The 21,076-nt window shown below is 42.6% G+C and overlaps 1 protein-coding gene across 1 annotated transcript in view; it reads right to left on the bottom strand.

The window, feature by feature from the left end:
* Positions 1–906: 906 nt before the first annotated feature.
* SNX3 (sorting nexin 3) overlaps positions 907–21,076 on the bottom strand; it is a 36,651-nt gene continuing 16,481 nt past the window's right edge. Inside the window, exons 2-4 of the mRNA XM_037012276.2 lie at positions 8,258–8,353; positions 3,103–3,227; positions 907–1,636 (exon numbers count right to left, since the gene is read on the bottom strand). Coding sequence (XP_036868171.1) covers positions 1,531–1,636; positions 3,103–3,227; positions 8,258–8,353 — 327 coding nt within the window. The 3' untranslated portion in view covers positions 907–1,530. The remainder of the gene's footprint in view (positions 1,637–3,102; positions 3,228–8,257; positions 8,354–21,076) is intronic.

Here is a 21,076-nt window from a genome sequence, read left to right as displayed (position 1 = left end):
GGTTTCTCTAGCTCACGGAAACAAAATTCATGTACTGTTTAGCTTTTGTGCCTTACTTCATAGAACTGAGATGTCTGGTCATCACGGAACTGGGAAAAATTATTTAGGCAACACAAGGCCTTACAGGGCAGCTCTGATTTATTCCTATGACTTCCCATCTGCTTGGCAACATCCTAGTTTGGACAACACCTAAGCTGATTTTCTCTCAAACAGACTGACCTGTCTCTAAAGAAGACACCAGTGGAGTGGGACAGACCCTTTACCCTGGGGTGTAACTCTAGGTCACAATGGGCCCCCACACCACCAGATGTGCCAATTCAAGTTGGAGACCACACTCTGGCTGCAAAGGCCTGGCCACAACACGAGCTGGGCAGCAGCAAGTCATTCGTTTTCTGGTTTCTTACCATTTATCCAAGTCAGGCTAGAACACTCTGCCCTTCTCCCTTGGTTAAAGAGGATGAAGTATGCCACTACCCAATCCAAATGAAAGAGAAAGCATCAATCTGTTAAGAAAAGGGTTATTACGCCCTTGCGAAGTTTAAGCAAACCACTCAGATCAGCTAGGAAAAAGTTCTGAAAAATAGGAGGCATGGTACTGACTTATCTTAAAAAGCCTTTTAAAAAGAATGACTTGAGATTATAAAGCATTTTTCAAATACACAAAGTGCTTCATAATGACTCAATAAGCTTTAAGGAATGCTTTTTCTAGTACATCACTTTTTTTGTTGTTTAAAAGAAAAATACCCCATTCAAAGGGCGGCAGCGTATTTGATACCGCCACTGTTTAAAGGGGAATGGAGTTACAGGAATGAGAACTATATGATTAGTGAATAATCCCTCTCAACAAGTGAGTTAAGTAGGAAAGCCATGAAGGGAGAAAAGAAAAGCCAGAGGCCACACAATCAGTGCACATCAGAAATGCATTTTTATTTGAAAACAACTTAAATTTTTAGACAAATGATTTTAGTATATAAATTTGATTTTGTTTTTATACAGAGTATAAAGCCTTCCCTCGTTGATCTTCCGTGTGGAGGGTTTTACAAGCTCTGCACACAGCGTGCCCCTGTCGTGGAGCGTCCTGGGAACCAGTGGCGTAGTGCTTCCACATGGGTCAGGCAAAGTGACGTCACATACTACAAGGGGGTCGAGAGAAGCAGTCTAGTTCATCAGAGTCAAGAAGCAAACATGACACAAAAATTATGCAGGTAGGACCAAGCTGGAAACTTTAGTTAGGACACGGCGGGCTACACTGAGAATGGGTCTGAGGCCACAGTGTACACCACAGAAAGACAGCAAAGGCAGAGGCTATTTCTATAGGGAGACTGCAACGACGCATTTTCACTAAAGCAAATTAACTTCTTATCAACTGCCAAACAAAACCAAACGGGCTGAGCGTATGAGTGTTAGTATACTGAAGGCTGTTACCGCAGTTCTGCGCAGCATGCTAAGGGTTAGTCAGAACTTCTGCTCACTGGTGCACATGAACCATTAATAGTCACAGAAAGGTTTTTTTGGCCCTTTCACCAAATTTCAGGCATGTCTTATTTTAGATGGAGTATAGCTTTTATCTATAATTTCATCCTGTAAAAACATGTGAAGACAACGTTCATTCTGTGCCAGAGGATGACCAGCGACCCTAAGAATAAAAAACACAAATTTAGTCCAGTATTTTATAAAAGTGGGGCTGGGGTGGGGGTCCAGACATATTTTAAGGGTAGGAAGCACGTACAGTTTAGTGAACCTCAGTGTTACTCTGGCTGCGCATAAACCTGTGATCTCACCAACTAATGCTACATCTGCTTTGCTTCAGTTTACAGGGCAGTTTAGAAGATACTTGATCACTAGCCTTGTGCTCCTTCTGACATATGTACCCAATTAGCTTCTTTAAATGTTAGTTGGTGCAGTCCTAAAGAATCCAAGTGAACTAGTGAACTTAATGTTAACAGTGAAACATGTCACTGGTTCTAAGAATTAACTTTAAAGAAGGAAAAGACAACGGATTAGACTTAGAAACACAATGAGTTCAATAAAAGTCCCAAATATCATGAAATAAATAGGTACCAGTATCTGGTTTTTGTTTATTTTTCCTTGCTGTTGAAGGTTTCCATCACAGACTAGAACACAAGGCTAGACAGGGCAAAGAGACTTAATTTCAGAATTAAGACACTGAAGCTGGCACTGCCATCTCTGAAGGAGAGTCTGCTCACGGAAAGGCGACAAAGGCTGTGCGCTCTGGCAGGTGACTACGCGTCAAAGGCTTGGCGTAACCCACCCTTCTGTTTACCCCTCATAGATCTTCACGCTACCACACTAAAACCACAGTGTCCCACTGAAGCTCACACACTTATATTCTCTTGGGCTTGACTATCTGGTCAAACTTAAGATCAACAGCAACCACAGCAGCCCTTTATGGGCACATATCTCCTTACTACTTTGGTTTTAAAAAATAGCTATATTTCCGCATTAGTTGGGGGGAGGATTTAGTAGTATGGGTAACTGTTCAACCACTGTGTATCTGAAACCAATGTAAGATTGTGTATCAATGATACTTCAATAAAAAAATGGCTATACTTCAAATAGGAATTAAATTTAGAGGTCGAAATTTGGTTCCAGTTCAGTAAGAGTTTCTAAAGTAAAAAAAAAATCTGAAGTCTTCCTACATTTTCAAAAGAATACATTTTGCCATGAAAACTTTAAATGTGCACCTTTACATAAGACATGCTGATAAAACCTCCACCTGCAATCAGACAAAACAACTGCAATGTACTGTTTTATTGTTTGTCAGTTTCATTGTCCGTGAGAAAGAATCCTAAGTAACACTGTGTTTTTTAAATGCTGTAATTTTAAGTGTAATTTGCATAAATTAACCAAGAAAAACAAATATAAAACTAAGGTCAACACAAAGATATTGATTTCAATCATTCACGTGTGTTAATATTTATCACATGATAACCAACTTGTTACATACTTCTACTTTGTTTAAATGATACAAAAAGTTAGTGAGGAACTGCAGTTCAGCTTAGTATCTGATCACCAGCAGTCACCTGATGTCGCCTCAGCACGCTACTCACCCTCACACCTCAAGGGGCAGAAAACACTTACTTGTTTATAAACTGCTCCAGCCCTTGCTTCCTTTCTTCAATAAAACTGTCATCAAATATTCCATCATCTCCTCTAAAAGGAAGTTGACGCAAAAAAGCCTTCCCAGGGAGCGGGGGAACTACAACCTAGAACAACACAGGGAAAGAAAGTTCTCAAACATGCTGACTGCGTCATGAAGATTTACAGTGCACAACACGAAGACCAAGTGTATCTTCACTCTGAGACCCACCCAACTATTAAACTAGTTTATAAAAGGGAATCAGTAAAAACCACACTGAAGAAAGATTCAGTGCTTTGGAGGAAAGATAACCAAATGCGAATGAGCCCATCACACCAAAGCTCAAGGGCAGGACCCATGACTTAGTTATCACTCTCCCTGGACTTACCAAAGCCCAAGAGTACGAAGCAGGCATTCAAGCCAGACTGAAGTCAAGGCTACCATGCCGGGCAGACAGTTTTAAGGCCACTTGGGAAAGACACTATTTTATTATGCTGGAAACTGCAGAGACCAAAATCGACTCTCAATTAAATGAAAAAACAAAATATTAACAATGTTCTCTCTGGCAAGGGGAGTCGAAAATTCTACGGTCATTGCTAACCATCAGGGAAATGCGAATTAAAATCACAGTAAGATACCACCTCACACCAGTTAGAATGGCCACCATCCAAAAGACAAGAAACAGCAATGCTGGCAAGGACTCGGAGAAAGGGGAAGCCCCCTGCACTGCTGGTGGGAATGTAAACTGGTAGCAACTGTTGTGGAAAGCAGTATGGAGGTTCCTCAAAAAACCAAACATAGAAATACCATTTGACCCTGTAATTCCCCTCCTAGGAATTTATCCAAAGAAAACAAGAGCCCTGATTCAAAAAGACATATGCATCCCTATGTTTATTGCTGTACAATTCACCATAGCCAAGATATGGGAGCTTTATCAATAAATGAATGGATAAAGAGGTGGTACATATATACAATGGAGTATTATTCAGCCATAAAAAGAAAAGAAATCTTACCATTTGTAACAACATTGATGGATCTAGAGGGTATTATGCTCAGTGAAATAAGCCAGGCAGAAAAAGACAAGTACCAAATGACTTCACTCATTTGTGGAGTATAAGAACGAGCAAAACTGAAGGAACAGAACAGCAGCAGACTTACAGACACCCTAGTGGTTATCAAAGGGGAGGAGATGGGGAGGAAGAAGGGGATTAAGGGGCACAATAATTCACAATCACAATACAGGCTGGTCACAGGGACAGTAGTACAGTATGCAGAAGACAGTTAGTGACTCTGGAACACCAACTATGTTGGTGCACAGTGACCGCCCTGGAGGGGGCGAGCTTGATAATACGGGTGAATGTTGAACCACTGTGTTGGGTATTTGAAACCATCATAAGATTGTGTATCAATGACACTTAAAAAAAAAAAAATTCTGTGGTCATATTCTTCAACCTCAAACCCAAATGCACTGTCGTTTCTACTTGCGTTTGAAGTGGTGACAAAATAACCAACAGTCCCACTTGTCACCGCCCTCCCATTTCCTAGGCTGTTTTCCCCCAAGTCCACTATTATCTTTCCCCCAAATTCTGTCAGTTCTCTCCCACACAGTAGAAACATCTGAATTTTTCCCTTCAAAGCCCAACTATATCCTCTAGGGTCAATTTATACTGATCTCTCTCTTTTGGGAATTATCTGGAGATCAAATATTTGTTTGAATTGGATGACACCCAGCTCTTTACTTCACAGGTTAGCTTGGTTTCTCTGCATGCTCGGGCTTCTCTGCATGGCACCACTAACACTCCGAACCAGACCGTGTTTTATTGGGGGGTAGGGGTCTTTGTGTGCACTGCAGAATATTCAACAGCAGCCCAGGCCTCACCCACTAGACACTTCCAGTAACACCCCTTTGTTGTGACAATAAAAACTGTCTAGGCACCGTCAAATGTCTCTTAGGGGACAAAACCACCCAACTATCCTATTAATGCCTTCAAATCAGGGGCCCTGTCTCAGGTTTCTTATGGTTATTTTAAGAAAAGTTGGTCATACAGCAGAAGCTCAAACATCTGTTGAAAGAGCAACCACTTAGCTGGATCCTCACCTAACACCAAAATAGAGAAAGGGTCTAAGCACACACCTCAAACAAGGAGAAATATAAAACAGCAAACACCAGTTATGAGATTATACAGACACTAAAATAAGTACAACTTTGAATCCTTGATGCAGTTTCTATCCTAAAATAATAATTCACAGGTAAAAAAGGGAAAGAACACAACTTCACACAGATGAGCAAAACACACAAAGCAAAAAAGAAACACAAAACCAAATGCCTAGCATGAACTTCGTGATTCCTTCTTAGATCTAGTCTCCCCAGAGGACCAATGATTGAGATTCCTAAAGATTTACCTCCATAAGTTTGCTTTAAGCATTCCGGACGCCCCTCTCCGCCATACTGGAATCTGTTGTGGTGAGAGTTAAAACCTGCGGGGACCTTGTAACTAACTGAGGGACAGATGATGGCCACTAACTGAGCTCAGGAGAATTGCTATGCGATGGGCAGGGGAAAATGCCTTTATCTATAAAGTTACTATAAAAAAAGGAATGTAGAACCAGTGAATTAAATAAATGACCACTTTTAATTCAGGGCAGAATTTAGCATAAAATTTAGAATTAAAGATTACTATGCAGTATCATCTGTAGAGATATATTCTTCCTAACATAATATTCAAAACAGTCACTGAAACAGACAGTGAGGTTGTAGGCAACAGGATGAATGACCTACAAAAATCATACACGGTTTGTCCAAATAAGATTCCAAAGCTCCTCTTCAACACCAAATTATGTTTGGTAAGCAGCCTGAAAAGATCTAATCAGAATTTCCTCACAATTTGAAAGTCATGAATCAGAAAATATGTGTATGTGGAGTGAGAAGTAAATAGGAAAATACTTGGCAAGCAAATTACAGTGAAAGAGACTAAAAGTGGAAATATTTAACCATAATGACCAGTAAACCTAACAAGTATCACCTACTTTCTAGCTTAGTGTAACAGGTATTAGTATTATATTAGTCAAAAGTATAATATATAAACAAAATACGTTAATTGTTCTTATACAACTTTTCACACAGGTTAAACCCCCAAGATATTTAATGTTAATGTTGAAAGTGAAGTAATGGGCCCCAAAGAACATCAAGTGAAAAATCACAGAATAGGAGGTTTTTGTAAATCATGTATCTGATACGGGACTTCTAAAAAAAAAATTTATTCTAGATACAATGCAATAATAAAAAGACAAAAAAAAAAAACTCAGTTAAATGGGCAAAGGACCTGAGAAAATATTTCTCCATAGAAGATACACAGCCAGTAAGTACATGAAAGAATGATCAACATCATTAGGCATTAGGGAAGTGAAATCAAAACCACAGAGATACCACTTCGCACACACTAGGACGGCCACAACAGACGACAGACAATAGTAAGTGTTGATGAGGTTGGGGAGAAAAGAGAAACGCTCATACCTTGCTGGTGGGACTGTAAAACGGTGTAGCTGCTTTGGAAAACAGTTTGGGAGTTCCTCAAAAGGTTAAACAGAGACACCAGAGGACCCAGTAAACCCACTCCTAGGTAGATGCCCAAGAGAATAAAAGACATATGCCCACACAAAACCTGTACATGAATCATGACAGTCATCCTATGACAGCCAAGAAGTAGAAACAACCCAAATGTCCACCGACTGATGAATAACGTGGGGTAGATTCAGAACACAGTATTATTTGGCAGTAAAAAGAAAAGCAGCAGAAATTAGTGTTACAACAGGATGAACCTTCAAACATGCTCAGTGGAAGAAGCCACACACAAAAGATCATGTGTTGTCCACTTCTACTTATACAAAATGTCCAGAAAAGGTGAATCCATAGATAAGGTAGAACAGCGGCTGCCTGGGGCTGGCTGAGGAGCGGCTGGCGAGAAGTCAGCACGACTAGTAGTGGGTGTGGGGCTTGTTTTATGGAGTGCTTAAAATGTTAGAAATGGACTGTAGTGATGGATGCACAACTCTGTGAATATGCTAAGAACCACTGAACTGTGTACTTTAAATGGGTGAATTGTACAGCTGTGAATTATGTCAATAAAGCTATTATTTTTAAAGAAGTGATGTATACATTTGTCAAGTGCTTACCAAGCACTCCAGCATGACGACTGCCACGCTAAGCAAAGTCCAGAGCCTATCAAGACACTTCCTCCCCCTAAGTCAGGCAGGGAAAGACACGCGGTATGACGTCACTCCCAGGGAGAAGCGAAGGAGTCAAGCTCACAGAAACAGCAGTAGGTGAGTAGCTGCCAGGGGCTGGGGGTGGGAGGGGTCGGGGGACGCTGGCCAAGCAGTCAGACTTCCAGTTATAAGGAGATTGAGTCCTGGGGTGCGAGGCACAGCATGGTGACTGTGGCTAACGACCCTGTACCCTGCGCCTGTCACCCCACTTCCTCCCTACTTTCTAGCCACAAAATAACTATCTTCACTCTGAGCATACCATGCCCTTCCATGACCCTGCGCCTATGATGTCATTCTGATCTAGGGCTGAAGTAAGGGACATTAGAGTAAGACCTTGCTCTCTGTCTTGTAGCCAGAGCCACCAAATTTTCTTCTGAAAGAAGACAGTATTGCCAAGGTACATGAAAGTGCTTTAAAACTGCAGACAGCATCCCACCAGATCGCGGCCACGACTCAAAACAGTACTCGGACGAGCATCAGCACATCGCAGAGTGAGCGAGCGCTGCCTCGGGGCACCCGCCACGCGCACGGCGGGGTGGTGGACACGCACTGTGAGCCAGCGGGGGGCTGGGAACACACTGGCCTAGTGCTGAGGAAGAGAAACCTGGCATGAGGTGTGGGGGGGAAACGGTAGAACAGGGAGATGGAGGAGAGGGAGGAACCCAGCGGGGGTCAGCACAGGCCTCGGTGGCCAGTGACCAGAAAGGAAGGGCTCAGAGAAAAAAACCAGACTTGGCCCGCCTCTCATGAAACAGGTGAAACTGAATTACTTGAAAAAAAGAATTCATATTTCTTTTACCCACTTTATTCAAGACGATTTTCCCGGAAGGTCTGAAACATCACGATCCAGCATGTCCAGCTTTCGAGCCGCATCACGAACCCTTTTCTTACCTTGCTCTCTCTCTCCAATTCACTCCGCAACCACTCGAAGTCGCTGTATCTTCTTCGAACGGTAGATTCCTTCAGCTTGAAAATAGGCAGGTTTGTCTGAAACAAAAAGATCACTCCTAAGGTGAAGCATGTTACAGGGACTTCAAAAGGGGGGGTGAGGGGCGCAGGGGGTTCTTTGTCAAACCGATAATACGGCAAGCCTGGTTACCTTAAGATAAGAAAATCATAGTTATTAAGATAACATTTTACCTCTAACAAAATAAAACCCGGGTGTTAAAAAGAAAGCAAAAAAAAAACAAAACCCACTTCACTTAACGCCAGAATAAAACTTTCAAAATGCACATCTGCTCACATGCTTTTGGGTACCATTCTGCCTGAGGTGACATTACTATAGGTCATGTTTTCTAGTTCCGTGAGCTGTAAAGAGGTGAGCAGACAAGCGTGAGACGAGGCGTGCGTGACTGCTATCCACCCAAGAACAATGCTCGCAGGGACCTCAACCCCTTGAAAATGGAAGACAAAATATTTTGTTATTGTGACTCAAATAGACGCTTCATAATGAAGGAAATGAATAAAGGATTATTCAAATTGGTCTTCTAAAAAATGCCAGAAAACAGCAGGGAAAGAGTACAATGTGCAGTGGAAGGAAATTAGGAGTCACACACATTCCACCAGGTTCACAGATTCAGAGCTTTACAGGCCAAGGGCAAATTTAAGAAATGAAAATATAACGCCCATGACTCTGACATTAAATCAGAATGGAAGACTGTTCCTTATAAGACTGCAAAGACCTCTGCCAATTTCCAAGCAACGTTAACAAGAAAGATTTCTATTATGTTCTACTGATCCCTATAAAAAGAGAAAATACACTACTAAATCCAATTTAAAATAGTTTATGATAGGACTGTTACAGAAGCTGAATCTTACACTACCAAGATTTTATTACCAAGAATAGATTTTAAAATGCACATGTCTGTAGGGGACAGTTTGTGTTAGATCATGTAAAACTCACTCTGCAGAGAATTCTAATCACGTGTTAAGTTTAGTGCTACTGCTAAATAATTTTGTCATTCACTAACAAAAGAAAAGCTTCTATTCGGGACCTTAAATCCCATTTTGTAGTGGTCTCAACTTTTCCCAAAGTGTAGTAAGTTCTCCATGTTGTATACCTTATAGCTTGGAGTCTTCTACAGATGCCATTGGGCCTAACAATGTATATAGGTTTCAAGCATGAAACCAGATCTCACAAGAGATTTAAAAGTACTTGAATTTTCTTTCCCAGGTAACCACAACATTTGTTCATTGTATTAATGACTAAGAGCAAAACTGTACCTAACAAGACTCTTATTATGCTAAAAGTCAAGCTTATATTTAGAGATGCTGGCTTGCTGTACAGAGGGGTATTCTCATTCCCCACAGGGAATAAAATCAGGTCCCCTGGAGAGCAGGGTGATAATTCCCAGAAAGAAAGCACTGGATTATTTCTCTCTAATTTCACCCATTGGCTTTTTCACCAAGTTCACCCTTCCGCATTAAAATATTAAGTCTCTGTAAGTGTCTAAAGATAGAAAGGCCTTTACAGAACTGAGTGTTTTCTGCAGGTGAGATTTTACATTTTGAATTCCCTCCTCTCAAATTACTTTACAAAAGGGATTAGCTGCTCTCTTTATTCAGTATGTTAAGATCAAGCTTGTGAAAAGAGTTCCCTAAGATGCTTCATACTTCTGGGTACGGAAGTCTATAAAGTTAATCTCTGAAACAGCATATCAAGCTTGCAGGCACAATGCTGAGGGAAGAGTGCCAATCCCGCTCATTTTACCTCCCATTTTCCCTTTTGAACTTCTGACACAATCATGATTAAATCTGATTCACTTTAATAGGAGGGGAGTGTAAAGGAGAAAAAGTCCATTCCTTTCTGTGATCAGCTAATGGCTTAATATATATAAAAAAAGGATCATGGTCACTTTAAGATGATTATTTAGTTTTCTCAGCTGCCTATGATTTCTCTTTACATGAGGAAGCTTTCGAGTCTGGGGAGTCACACCAAGTCGTCCTCAGTACCAACTGCCCATCGCATGCCGAGCGCCGAGCCTGCCTGTTAACTTCTTCCCTATCGTCATAAGGACTTTTAACTCAGCTTTTCAAAACACAAATGAAAAATGTTAAGGGTTTTTGTTTAAGCTGCTGAACTATTACTGTTGATTATAGACTCTTACGATTGGCCACTTTCAATGTAATTAACCCTTATAAAATGTTTTCAGTTTTCTGAAGAGAGAAAAGTAAAGGTTTTTCCCCCCCTACAGTTTTGGGCGATTCAACTATTATTACAGTTTGAGAGCATCCATTAAAAGGGCACAGGGCACAGTGCTACATAAGGTGGGGACTAGAATGATGAATCCTGGCCTTGCAGAAGCTTGTATCAGGGAAGTTAGAAGATAAACATAAAAAGTTAAACTTGTATGGTTAAAAACACCACCAAGGCCAAGAATAAATTGTAGACAAATATTTGCAACACCAAACAAAAGGACAATTTCATTAAAATGTGGAGAACTCAGAACTCAATGAAAAGCAAAGATGAGTAACGTGATGAAAGAGGAGGCAGAACACAGAAAAACTAGTGGCCGAAAATGGGCGACTCCACTCATACAGGAAAGGCTGGGTGACCCCTTTTCATTTACCCGACAGGCAGGTATCACACCTTCACCTCCAGGTATGACAGTGGTGGAGAGAAAGGCACCTGAACTGCCTCCTGGCAGCAGTGAGAACCGGGACAGCCTCCCGGGTGGGCGTTTGGTGACGTCTATCACTCTTAGATGCACGTATCTTCTGAGGCAACGACTCCACCAGGAGTGGATTCTACAGATACGTCCACATAGACACAGAGATCAGCGCATAGGAACTCCTCCAGTGTGGGGGCCCGGCCTACGGCCGAGGCTGAGCCCCACTCTCGCTGGACAACACCCTAAAGATGGCGCCTGCTTCCTGCTCACCACCCTTTCCCCTCTTCCCTGTTGGGGATTGGCCCAGCAGACTTCCGTACCCGTGCACAGCTCGTGCTGCCCGCTTAGAGTGGCGCGTGACACCTATCCGCTTAAAGGTCACGCATGATACTGTCCCGGACTGGTTGGGTAACTGAATATAAGGGAGCCCGCCGGGAGGGAGAGGAGCTTCCTGACAACTGCTGTAACCGCCGTGAGAGGGTTGCCCGACAACTGCTGTAACCGCCACGAGAGATTAGACAATAAAGCCTAGAGAAGAATCAAGACCTTGGGCGTGTTGCCTCGGCCCCTGAAGGGTTGCGACAAGTGGTGCCAAACCCCGGGAATCGCTAAACCTCGTCGCGACCTGATCCGCTGACCCTGGCGCCTGCCAATGAAGTAGAGCTTGTAACTCTTCAGGAACGTCGCTGGACGCCGTTCGGTCGGCTGGCCAGACCGGGAGAGGGAACTGAGGAAGGTGAGTGGGTCGGCGAGCAAACTGAAAGTATACGTGGCAGGGCAGACAGCAGGCAGTTGCCGTGGGTGTTTATGTGTAGTGTGTGTGTCCTGTTAGTGTTTGTGACATTGTTTATTATAATATATGGAATGAGGAGGTGCCAGTGAAGGTTCGCAGAGCGGCGACGAAATCAAAAGGTTCGCAGAGTGGCGACGAAATCAAAAGGTTCGTGAAATTAGCGACGTAGTCCATCTAAATCATAACTAGGATACCTGCCCCTTTAGAGAGAGGATGGGGACGGAGGCCTCTAGGGTTAGGGCCGAGGACAGAAGCCAAGCTGCCGAGAGGCCATCCAAGAGGGGGAGGAAATATTAGAGGAAGTACGAGAAGAGCGTGCCTCCGCGAAGGCATCGGAAGGGGGATCTGAACAGGGACTGCCATATGACGAGGATGAAGACGGGGAACTTTCGGGGGACGAGCTAGAGAACAGGTTTAATAGCAGAGTTAAACTAACCACAGAGACTCTTTACAGTGAGCAGCCTAATGCCATAATGAAAAAACAGGGGTACGCGGGCACTAGAGGACTAGGGAAGGATCTCCAAGGGACAGAACAACCAATCCTTTTAGCAGGGAGACCGCCCAAAGGGCCTGGAGGACCAGGATTGGGTTTTTCTTCGGGGCCACTGAGGGAAAACAGCCTATAGAAATAACATGGCAGTCAAAAAGGCCCGTGTGGGTACCTCAGTGGCCCCTCACCAAAGAAAAGAAGGAAGCAGCCCACACTTTAGTACAAGAACAGATAGCAGCTGGTCACCTCCAGCCCTCTACCTCGCCATGGAACACACCTATTTTTGTAATTAGGAAAAAGTCTGGCAAGTGGAGATTATCAAAGACTGTTTCTTCTCCATCCCGCTTCACCCCAGAGACTGTCAAAGGTTTATTGCCACAGGGCATGGCTAATAGCCCCACCATGTGTATGTAAAGACGGCCTTACAAACTGTCAGGAAACAGTTTCCCCTGATAATCATCTATCATTATATGGATGACATCCTTCTGTGTCATGAGAGCAGCAGGGAGCTAGAGACAACCCTCAGGGTCAGGGTATGGTGGAACGCACCCACCTCACCCTCAAGAATGCCTTATATAAACAAAAAGGGGGAATAGGAGAAGACTTTAGAACACTGGACAAAAATGTCCGCAGTGCAGCAGAGTGGCACGGCCAACAATCCAATCCAAAACACATGCCTAAAGTTTTGTGGAAGGATGTGTTGGAAGGAACATGGAAAGGCCCGGACCCAGTGATAATCTGGACCCGAGGCTCGGTTTGTGTTTTTCCACAGGACCAGCAGAACCCCGTTTGGGTGCCTGAATGTCTGATACGCAGAGTGGAAAACCCCGGAGCGGAGGTACAAGATGATCGCACTGCTTCTGCTCCTGCCGTGGATCCTACAGCAGGCGACGGCGGAGCCGAGCTGCAGCTGCAGCCACCGCCGCGCTGACTATCACCATTCCTACGGCAGAGACGCTGAATGGTCTGTCCCAGGTCACTGAACCTTCTTCAAGAACAATTGGACCTCTTGGGGGAGGTTTTGTCTGTGGGCTGCGTATATGAGGGTGTATTACTGGTATTCCTTTTCATAATTATTCTAAAGCTGCCAACTTGTCCAGACAGTTAGGCAAGATGTTAAACGCCACCAAAGCCTGGTCAGGTGTAGGTGTCATAGGAATATTGCTAATTGTGGGCCTCTCCTGCTTGGGAGGAAAGTCTGTTACAAAAACAGCAACGGGGAGAACGGAAGGTCCTGTTGCAGGCCATGGCAGCGCTAGAGGAAGGCATCTCCCTTAGAGTATGGCTTATGCTGGATCAGTAGTCAAGGACGGGTAAGATCGGGAGCTGCGCATATCAACCTAAGACAGGGCGCAGACCTAAGCTGTCTGTTGCCTGAGGACGGGTAAGAATGCCGCAGACTCCGGACGACCTAAGACAGGCATGATCCCGACAGCCCTTTGGTTAAAACAATAAAGGGGGAGATGTGGGGGCCCGGCCTACGGCCAAGGCTTGAGCCCCACTCTAGCTGGACAACACCCTAAAGATGGCGCCTGCTTCCTGCTCACCACCCTTTCCCCTCTTCCCTGTTGGGGATTGGCCCAGCAGACTTCCGTACCCGTGCACAGCTCGTGCTGCCCGCTTAGAGTGGCGCGTGACACCTATCTGCTTAAAGGTCACGCATGATACTGTCCCGGATTGGTTGGGTGACTGAATATAAGGGAGCCCGCCGGGAGGGAGAGGAGCTTCCCGACAACTGCTGCAACCGCCGTGAGAGATTAGAGAATAAAGCCTAGAGAAGAATCAAGACCTTGGGCGTGTTGCCTCGGCCCCTGAAGGGTCGCGACACTTCAGCACTGTTCACGGAGCAGTCAGACACGACAAGGACAACTAAAGACCTAACAAAACTGAAATCCAAAACAATCACATTTGTTGTCAACATAAAATGAAATAGTATACAGATTTTACAAAATACAGTCACAGAAGATAGTACAGCACAGAGAAGACAAGTAGCGACTCTACAGCATCTTACTACGCTGATGGACAGTGATTGCAATGGGGTGTGTGTGGGGGACTTGATAATGGGGGGAGTCTAGTAATGACAATGTTGCTCATGTGATTTTATACTAATGATAGCAAAAAGAAAAAATCAGTCACAGACTGATCAGGAAGCCTGCCTGAGATGTGCTAAGTGTAAGAACTTTGAGAACAGTACACACCTTATGCGATCATTTGTACAATAGGAGCAGCGTAAAGGAACTGACAGCTGATAAGCCCATGGAGTCAGCGCACCACCAGATGACGGCTGAGAACGGTGAAAGTGGTGTGAATTCCAAGCAGAAAAGAAACAAGTGTATTTAGGAAGTAATTCTTACATATTTTAAAGCACAGAAGATGAGGGAAATAAAACTGAACTGGTTAAACTGTGCCCTGAGCATCTGGCTAAGGTATCTACCTGTGAACATCAAGAGTGTCTCTGAACAGGAAAATAAATACCTTTGAAACAAAAGCAATAGAACAAAGAAGTTACCACAGAAGTAGAAAGACACAAAATTTAACAGATCAAACTACATATTATGTGTGTGGGGCAGCATTAAAAACAGTTCTATTCTCATAAAAAGAATTTTTGTTAACTATGTATGGTGACTGACGTTAACTAGATTTACTGTGCTGATCATTATGCAATGTACACAGATACCACATTACTATGTCACACACTTGAAACTAGTTATATGTCAATTATACCTCAAAACAAACCGACCCGACCACAGCTCATTCTAGCTAGTTCTAAGGTTAATCTGCTTCAAGAATATGGACAGTCAGACTACTGAGGCACATTATTGTGAAGATTCCTTAAAGGTTTTAGTTTGGATATCTAAAATGCTTTAAGACTTATCTAGACACCAAGTATTGAATTCTGAAATTAAATGTAAATCAGACTTAAATATGGTAACTTATTTTAGGATGATTAAATCTTTGAATCTTAAAAGGCAAGATTCAGTATTCTGTCCTCCTAACATCTGTATTTTCCCCCCTAATTTTAAGAATAGTTGCTCTAAGTTGCTCAGGGTGAGCATAAAATTGAAGCCACTATTTCCTGCCTAGCTACTGGTCTTTTTGCTTAACAGATGAAAGTGTTCCAATTCAGCATGTGCATGAAATAACAGTATTTGTAGGAAACACTTTATTTATAGGACCAGTGATAAGAGACAGGGAAGATGAGAGACAAACTGAAGTTTTCCATCAGGCAAGAATCATTAAGCTACAGTCTTTACTTGTATAAGTATTATTATCAGTAAAGCAGAAAGCAAATTTGAATGACCTTAGTCTATTTACTTTAGACTTTTCAATTTCGTTCATGGAACTATGAAAGTTCTGCAAATCATGTCTCATTATGCACCTGAAGCAAAGACAGAAGCTCCTATAAATATTTACATCAACTACTCTCACAGGATCTAGATAAGAACCCCCAGTATTAAGAATAACTTAAAGCTAATTTCAGGGCTTTGGCCCAAACTAACATTTATAATCATAAAATTATAATAATCTGCTCCCTCAAAAAGTTACGTTGCTGGCCTGTCACCAATAAAGTCTATAAAAGCTATTTTATCCCATATTCAAAATGTCTTAGTTATGATAAGCCAAATACTAGTTAATTTGTTACCACTACTTAATATTTCTTTGGGAAACTGAAATTGATTACCTATACTATCAAGGCAGGCAGAAACAGGAACTTTCACCATCTGGCACTGAAAGGAGCTTTCAAAACCACGTCTGAATATGCGACACAGTGTTAAAGAGTTAGTATTCTCTGTCCCACTCCTGCTACTGAAGTCAAGACATTGGTGACTTCAACCTGGTTGTGCTTCAGAATCACTCAGGCAGCTAGAACAACGTCTTCCGTGGAGTACAGCACAAACCCAGAAAAATCAAATTGCCCCTTTCTTTTTTAACTTAGCCAAAAGTTTTAATATTATAATATTCGCCCATACCTTTAACCAATTATTTTGCATTTGCTTTGTAGATTTTCCAGGTACTTTTGCTGAACTGTTTGTGAGTAAACTGCACACATGGTAACCCTTCCCCACAAGGTACCTCAGCGTGCATTTCCTACGAACACTCTCTGACATAATCACCAAACAAGGACCAACACAGCATATTTAATATCGGTACACAGTCCACATTCAGATTTGACCAGTTGTTCCAGAAGTATTCTTCATAACTTTTCCAAACTAGAATCCAATCAAGAACCAAGCACTGGCTTGTACTTCCTTGAGTCTCCGTCCTTTCTGCCTTTCAGGACACTGACAACATGCAAGAGTGCACACAAGGACCTACATGACACATTTCAGGGTGTCTGTTCCTAACTCCCAGGTGCACGCTGTGCCTTTCTGGCAGGAGCGCACCTAGTGGCAGCCACGCTGAAGGGGCTCAGTGTCACCTCCTGAGAAGGCACAGGGTGTTGTTGGTCTGTCCCGTCGCTGCATCACGTGGTTAATGGGAGGTCTGCCAGATCTCTGCAACATTTAGCTGCCTTTTTCGCTTTTTATAGTAAGTTTTCTCTTTTCTTACACTTGCCCCTCATAATAAAATGTAGTGTCATTTGGAATGTACCCAGCTAAATTAAAAACCTTATAGAACTGTCAGAGCACAAAATAAATTCTGCTTCTTTGAGAATTCACGTTTTTAGGTTAAGTACTTTCCTGACTTAAACCATTAGGAGAAAGGCTGGCTTCTGGAGGAAAGATGATTCATAGCCTGCTCAGCTAGGAGGAGCCATGGGTACTGCACGTGCCCGAGGAGGGACTCGGGGCGATTCTCAAGCTCCTGTGCATCTTTCCATTCATAGGACGAGACAGAATTTTGGTAACATATGAAGAGATGACAGACGGATTACGTAAGATATCTGGGACAGGCAGAAAACTGGAAAAGAACAAGACTAGAAACCTGACTGCTGTTCAATATTATTTTGTTGTTTGTTTGTTCCAACAATATGCAGAAACAAAATCCCCCCAAATGAAATATTGTTAAGAGACGTCTGTATGCCTGATATTGTTAAACTGTTGTTCCTATGAAAGAGAAAGCAGCTGTTTCCCACAGAGTATGACTAAAATCATGCAGGGTTCAATCATCCGGAATCCAAACGGACACTGCATGCCCAAGAGCTGAGCTGGCATCCGGGCTACAGCCTCTAAAGCAAGTGCTCACTTCACACCTAGGCAGAGGCGACGGCCGCAGCACTGGTCTCACACTCACACAGGCTGACCTACCAAAGTCAGCAGCTCACAGATACCCTGTATGTAACCTGATTATCACTGATAGTCAAGCAGAAAATCAAGCCCCAAAATGTGATCACCTGAATATAGCTTAACAATAGATATTAGAAAAATGTTTACTAGGTGTTTCTAGTATTTCTCCAGATAGTGTCACATGTACATTGGAAAAGAGACTGGCAGCAACATCAAAAGTCTGCTCAATAGCCTACAGTCAACTCAACCCCGAGCCATGTAAATGGATGCCCCCTGCAGTTCTCACTAAATGGCTGCATTTCTCCCAGTATCTACATCTAGAGATAAAGGATAAGCTGAGAGGTGCCCAAGCCATTGCCTGCCCCCAGCACTTTTGATACTTGTTTTACCCACTCTGGACCAGCATGAATACCTGGAGATATGGTTTATAACCTAGGTGAACTCTAAATGTGGATGCGAGAAGTCATTTAAGTGAAGAATAAGCTTTTAGTCTGGAGAACCTTTGAAATGTAGACTGTCACTAAGCCAAGGTATTTAGTTCAGTTTCTTTCTTTTTAAAAAAAAATAAGGACATGGCCTTCCAGTGATACAATTTCCCGTTATTTTAAAAGAAGTATCCTTTATGGTGTAATTCCCAAAACAGTAGAGAAGAAATTATCTACACGGGTTTAATGTATAAACCAAGTAATTCTATACACCTTTCCTACTTTGACCATATTCTTCATTTGTGAATTGGTAACAAGACTCATTTGTGAGCTCATGCAAGGTTTTCAATGAGCAACTACTTGAATTGTGCAGTAATAATTCTACTGTAAAGGAAAATTCGTCCAGAACTGTTCATGAATATTTACATAATCCTACCAGCTTCTGCTAAAGAAAACTGCTCATTAATAACCTAACACCTTTTCTGAATGGCTTTAAAAGTGCAGAACTAATTTCTCTTACACACACACACACACACACACACACACAGCAACCACCGAGAGATTCTTACTCAAATTGTGTGGCTGGACCTACTAAATGGGGACCAGGATAGGGCAGCTCAGGGATCTGTCTGATCACTAAGAGATTATAGCTGAGCCAGGACACATAGGGACAGTAACACTGTACCTCTTCAAGGACAGTGATATGGAATTAACATGATGAGAATACTAACCGGAAATGGGATGCAAAGCCATTAAGTCAAACTGTGATGTGAAAACCAGTGAAAGAATATTAATTAAGAAGCGCTATTCAGTAAGTGTATTCTAAACATCTTTATATGCAGTATCAGGCATGTATAGACGACAGGGATCTAAGAGTGACACTCCCCTCAAGAGCTGTTTCCAGTATGAAATGGGAGGGAGTAGTGTGAAGCCAGGAGATTTTCCAAGATTTACATATAGCATTACAAACATAATTCACGACAGACCCTTACTGTTTAGAGAAAAGAGTAGAAACCTGTACTAGAGTAATCAGGGTAGAAACAAAATAGACATAAAACATACACATATGAATATATTAGCTTACGTTTGCACAGTATGCTCATAAAAATCAGCCTTACAAAAAAAATTTGAACAGCAGATTCATTTGTAGGTATTTCTTTTGCTATATATCCTTCCAGACTTTTATATAGACAAATGTTATTTTTATTAAATATGCTTAATTATTAGCTTCTCATTTGATATTATTACATGGTTGTATATGGCCAGTACCTATGTGAGAGGTGGTATAGTACAATGGGTAAGTACACAGCTCTAGAACCAGCCAATCTGTTTGTTTTTTTTTTTGGTATCATTAATGCACAATTACATGAGCAACATTATGGTTACTAGACTCCCCCCATTATCAAGTCCCCCCACATACCCCATTACAGTCACTGTCCATCAGCATAGTAAGATGCTACAGAATCACTACTTGTCTTCTCTGTGTTGCACTGCCCCCCGCACCCATGCCCCCTCCCCCTTCACCATGTGTGCTAATCATAATGCCCCCTTTCTTTTTCCCCTCCCTTCCCACCCATCCTCCCCAGTACCTCTCCCTTTGGTAACTGTTAGTCCATTCTTGGGTTCTGTGATTCTGCTGCTGTTTTGTTCCTTCAGTTTTTTTTTCTTTGTTCTTATGCTCCACAGATGAGTGAAATCATTTGGTACTTGTCTTTCTCTGCCTGGCTTATTTCACTGAGCATAAATACTCTCTAGGTCCATCCATGTTGTTGCAAATGGTAGGATTTGTTTCTTCTTATGGCTGAGTAATATTCCATTGTGTATATGTACCATATCTTTATCCATTCATCTACTGATGGGCACTTAGGTTGTTTCCATTTCTTGGCTATTGTAAATAGTGCAGCGATAAACATAGGGGTGCATCTGTCTTTTTCAAACTGGGCTGCTGCATCCTTAGGGTAAATTCCTAGAAGTGGAATTCCTGGGTCAAATGGTATTTCTATTTTGAGCATTCTGAGGAACCTCCGTACTGCTTTCCACAATGGTTGAACTAGTTTACATCCCCACCAGCAGTGCAGGAGGGTTCCTCTTGGCATCCTCGCTAACATTTGTTGCTGTCCGTCTTTTGGATGGTGGCCATCCTAACTGGTATGGATATCGCATTGTGGCTTTAATTTGCATTTCTCTGATGACGGCCAATTTGGTTTTGATTCTAACTCCTGCGTTGGCCAGTTATCTGACTCCGGCAAAATGGGGATGAGAGCCAGATGAAGCCCTGATACAGATCCAGGGAAGTTATGTACTTTCTTTAGGACAAACCCCTCAAGGCGACATTACTGGGCCAAAGGCCATGAATGTTAAGGCTCAAAACATCTTTCAGAGAGGCGACTGTGCTACAGACCGAGGGGCACCGCAATGAACCGTGCCTCTCAGATCTCCCTTTCTGTGTCTCACACACTCAGCCGGCCATGGATGTGACTGCCTTTGATGGATCCTTCATTAGCAAGTACTTGTGGACTGGGGCTTGTCCTCTTGGGCATTATTATTCTGTTAGAAATCTAGCTATCCATACCTGGGAAAACTCGGGCCCTGATGAACTGTCCCAGCTCAGCTCCTAGATGACAGCCAGCACCAATTTGGCAGCCAGCCATATGAAAGAGTCACCTTGGAAATGATCCCTCTGGCCCCAGTCAAGCTGCCCTGGCAGGTATCAAGGAGAACAGAGAGAAGCAGTCCCTTCAAAGACCTGAGCAAACTGCAGAGCTGTGATGAAGTGAATGTTAACTGTTGCTGTTTCATGCCACCAGCTTTTGGGGCTATTTGTTACACAGCCATAGATAAATGAACCAGTGACCTGACACTGGTTGAATTATACTATAAAGAAGCAGATTGAGAGAAGAGTACTTCACATATAAAAACATACCTAAAAAGTATATAGACTTAAAAATTTTTAGACTCTTTGTAATTTACTCTTGCTTATTAGCTTTTTAAGAAATCACTTATTGGAATTTGTTTATGTACAATATATTAGCTTCAGTTGAACAACTTAGTGTTTCATCAGTTACACACATTATTGAATGCTCACCATGCTAAGTGTAATCACCATGTGTCCCCACAAAAATTTCTTACAGTATTATGTGGTATAATCCCCACACGATACTTC

The sequence above is a fragment of the Manis javanica genome, chromosome 13 (assembly GCF_040802235.1).
Source record: "Manis javanica isolate MJ-LG chromosome 13, MJ_LKY, whole genome shotgun sequence".
Taxonomy (NCBI): domain Eukaryota; kingdom Metazoa; phylum Chordata; class Mammalia; order Pholidota; family Manidae; genus Manis; species Manis javanica.
This window is presented reverse-complemented; position numbering and strand designations above follow the sequence as displayed.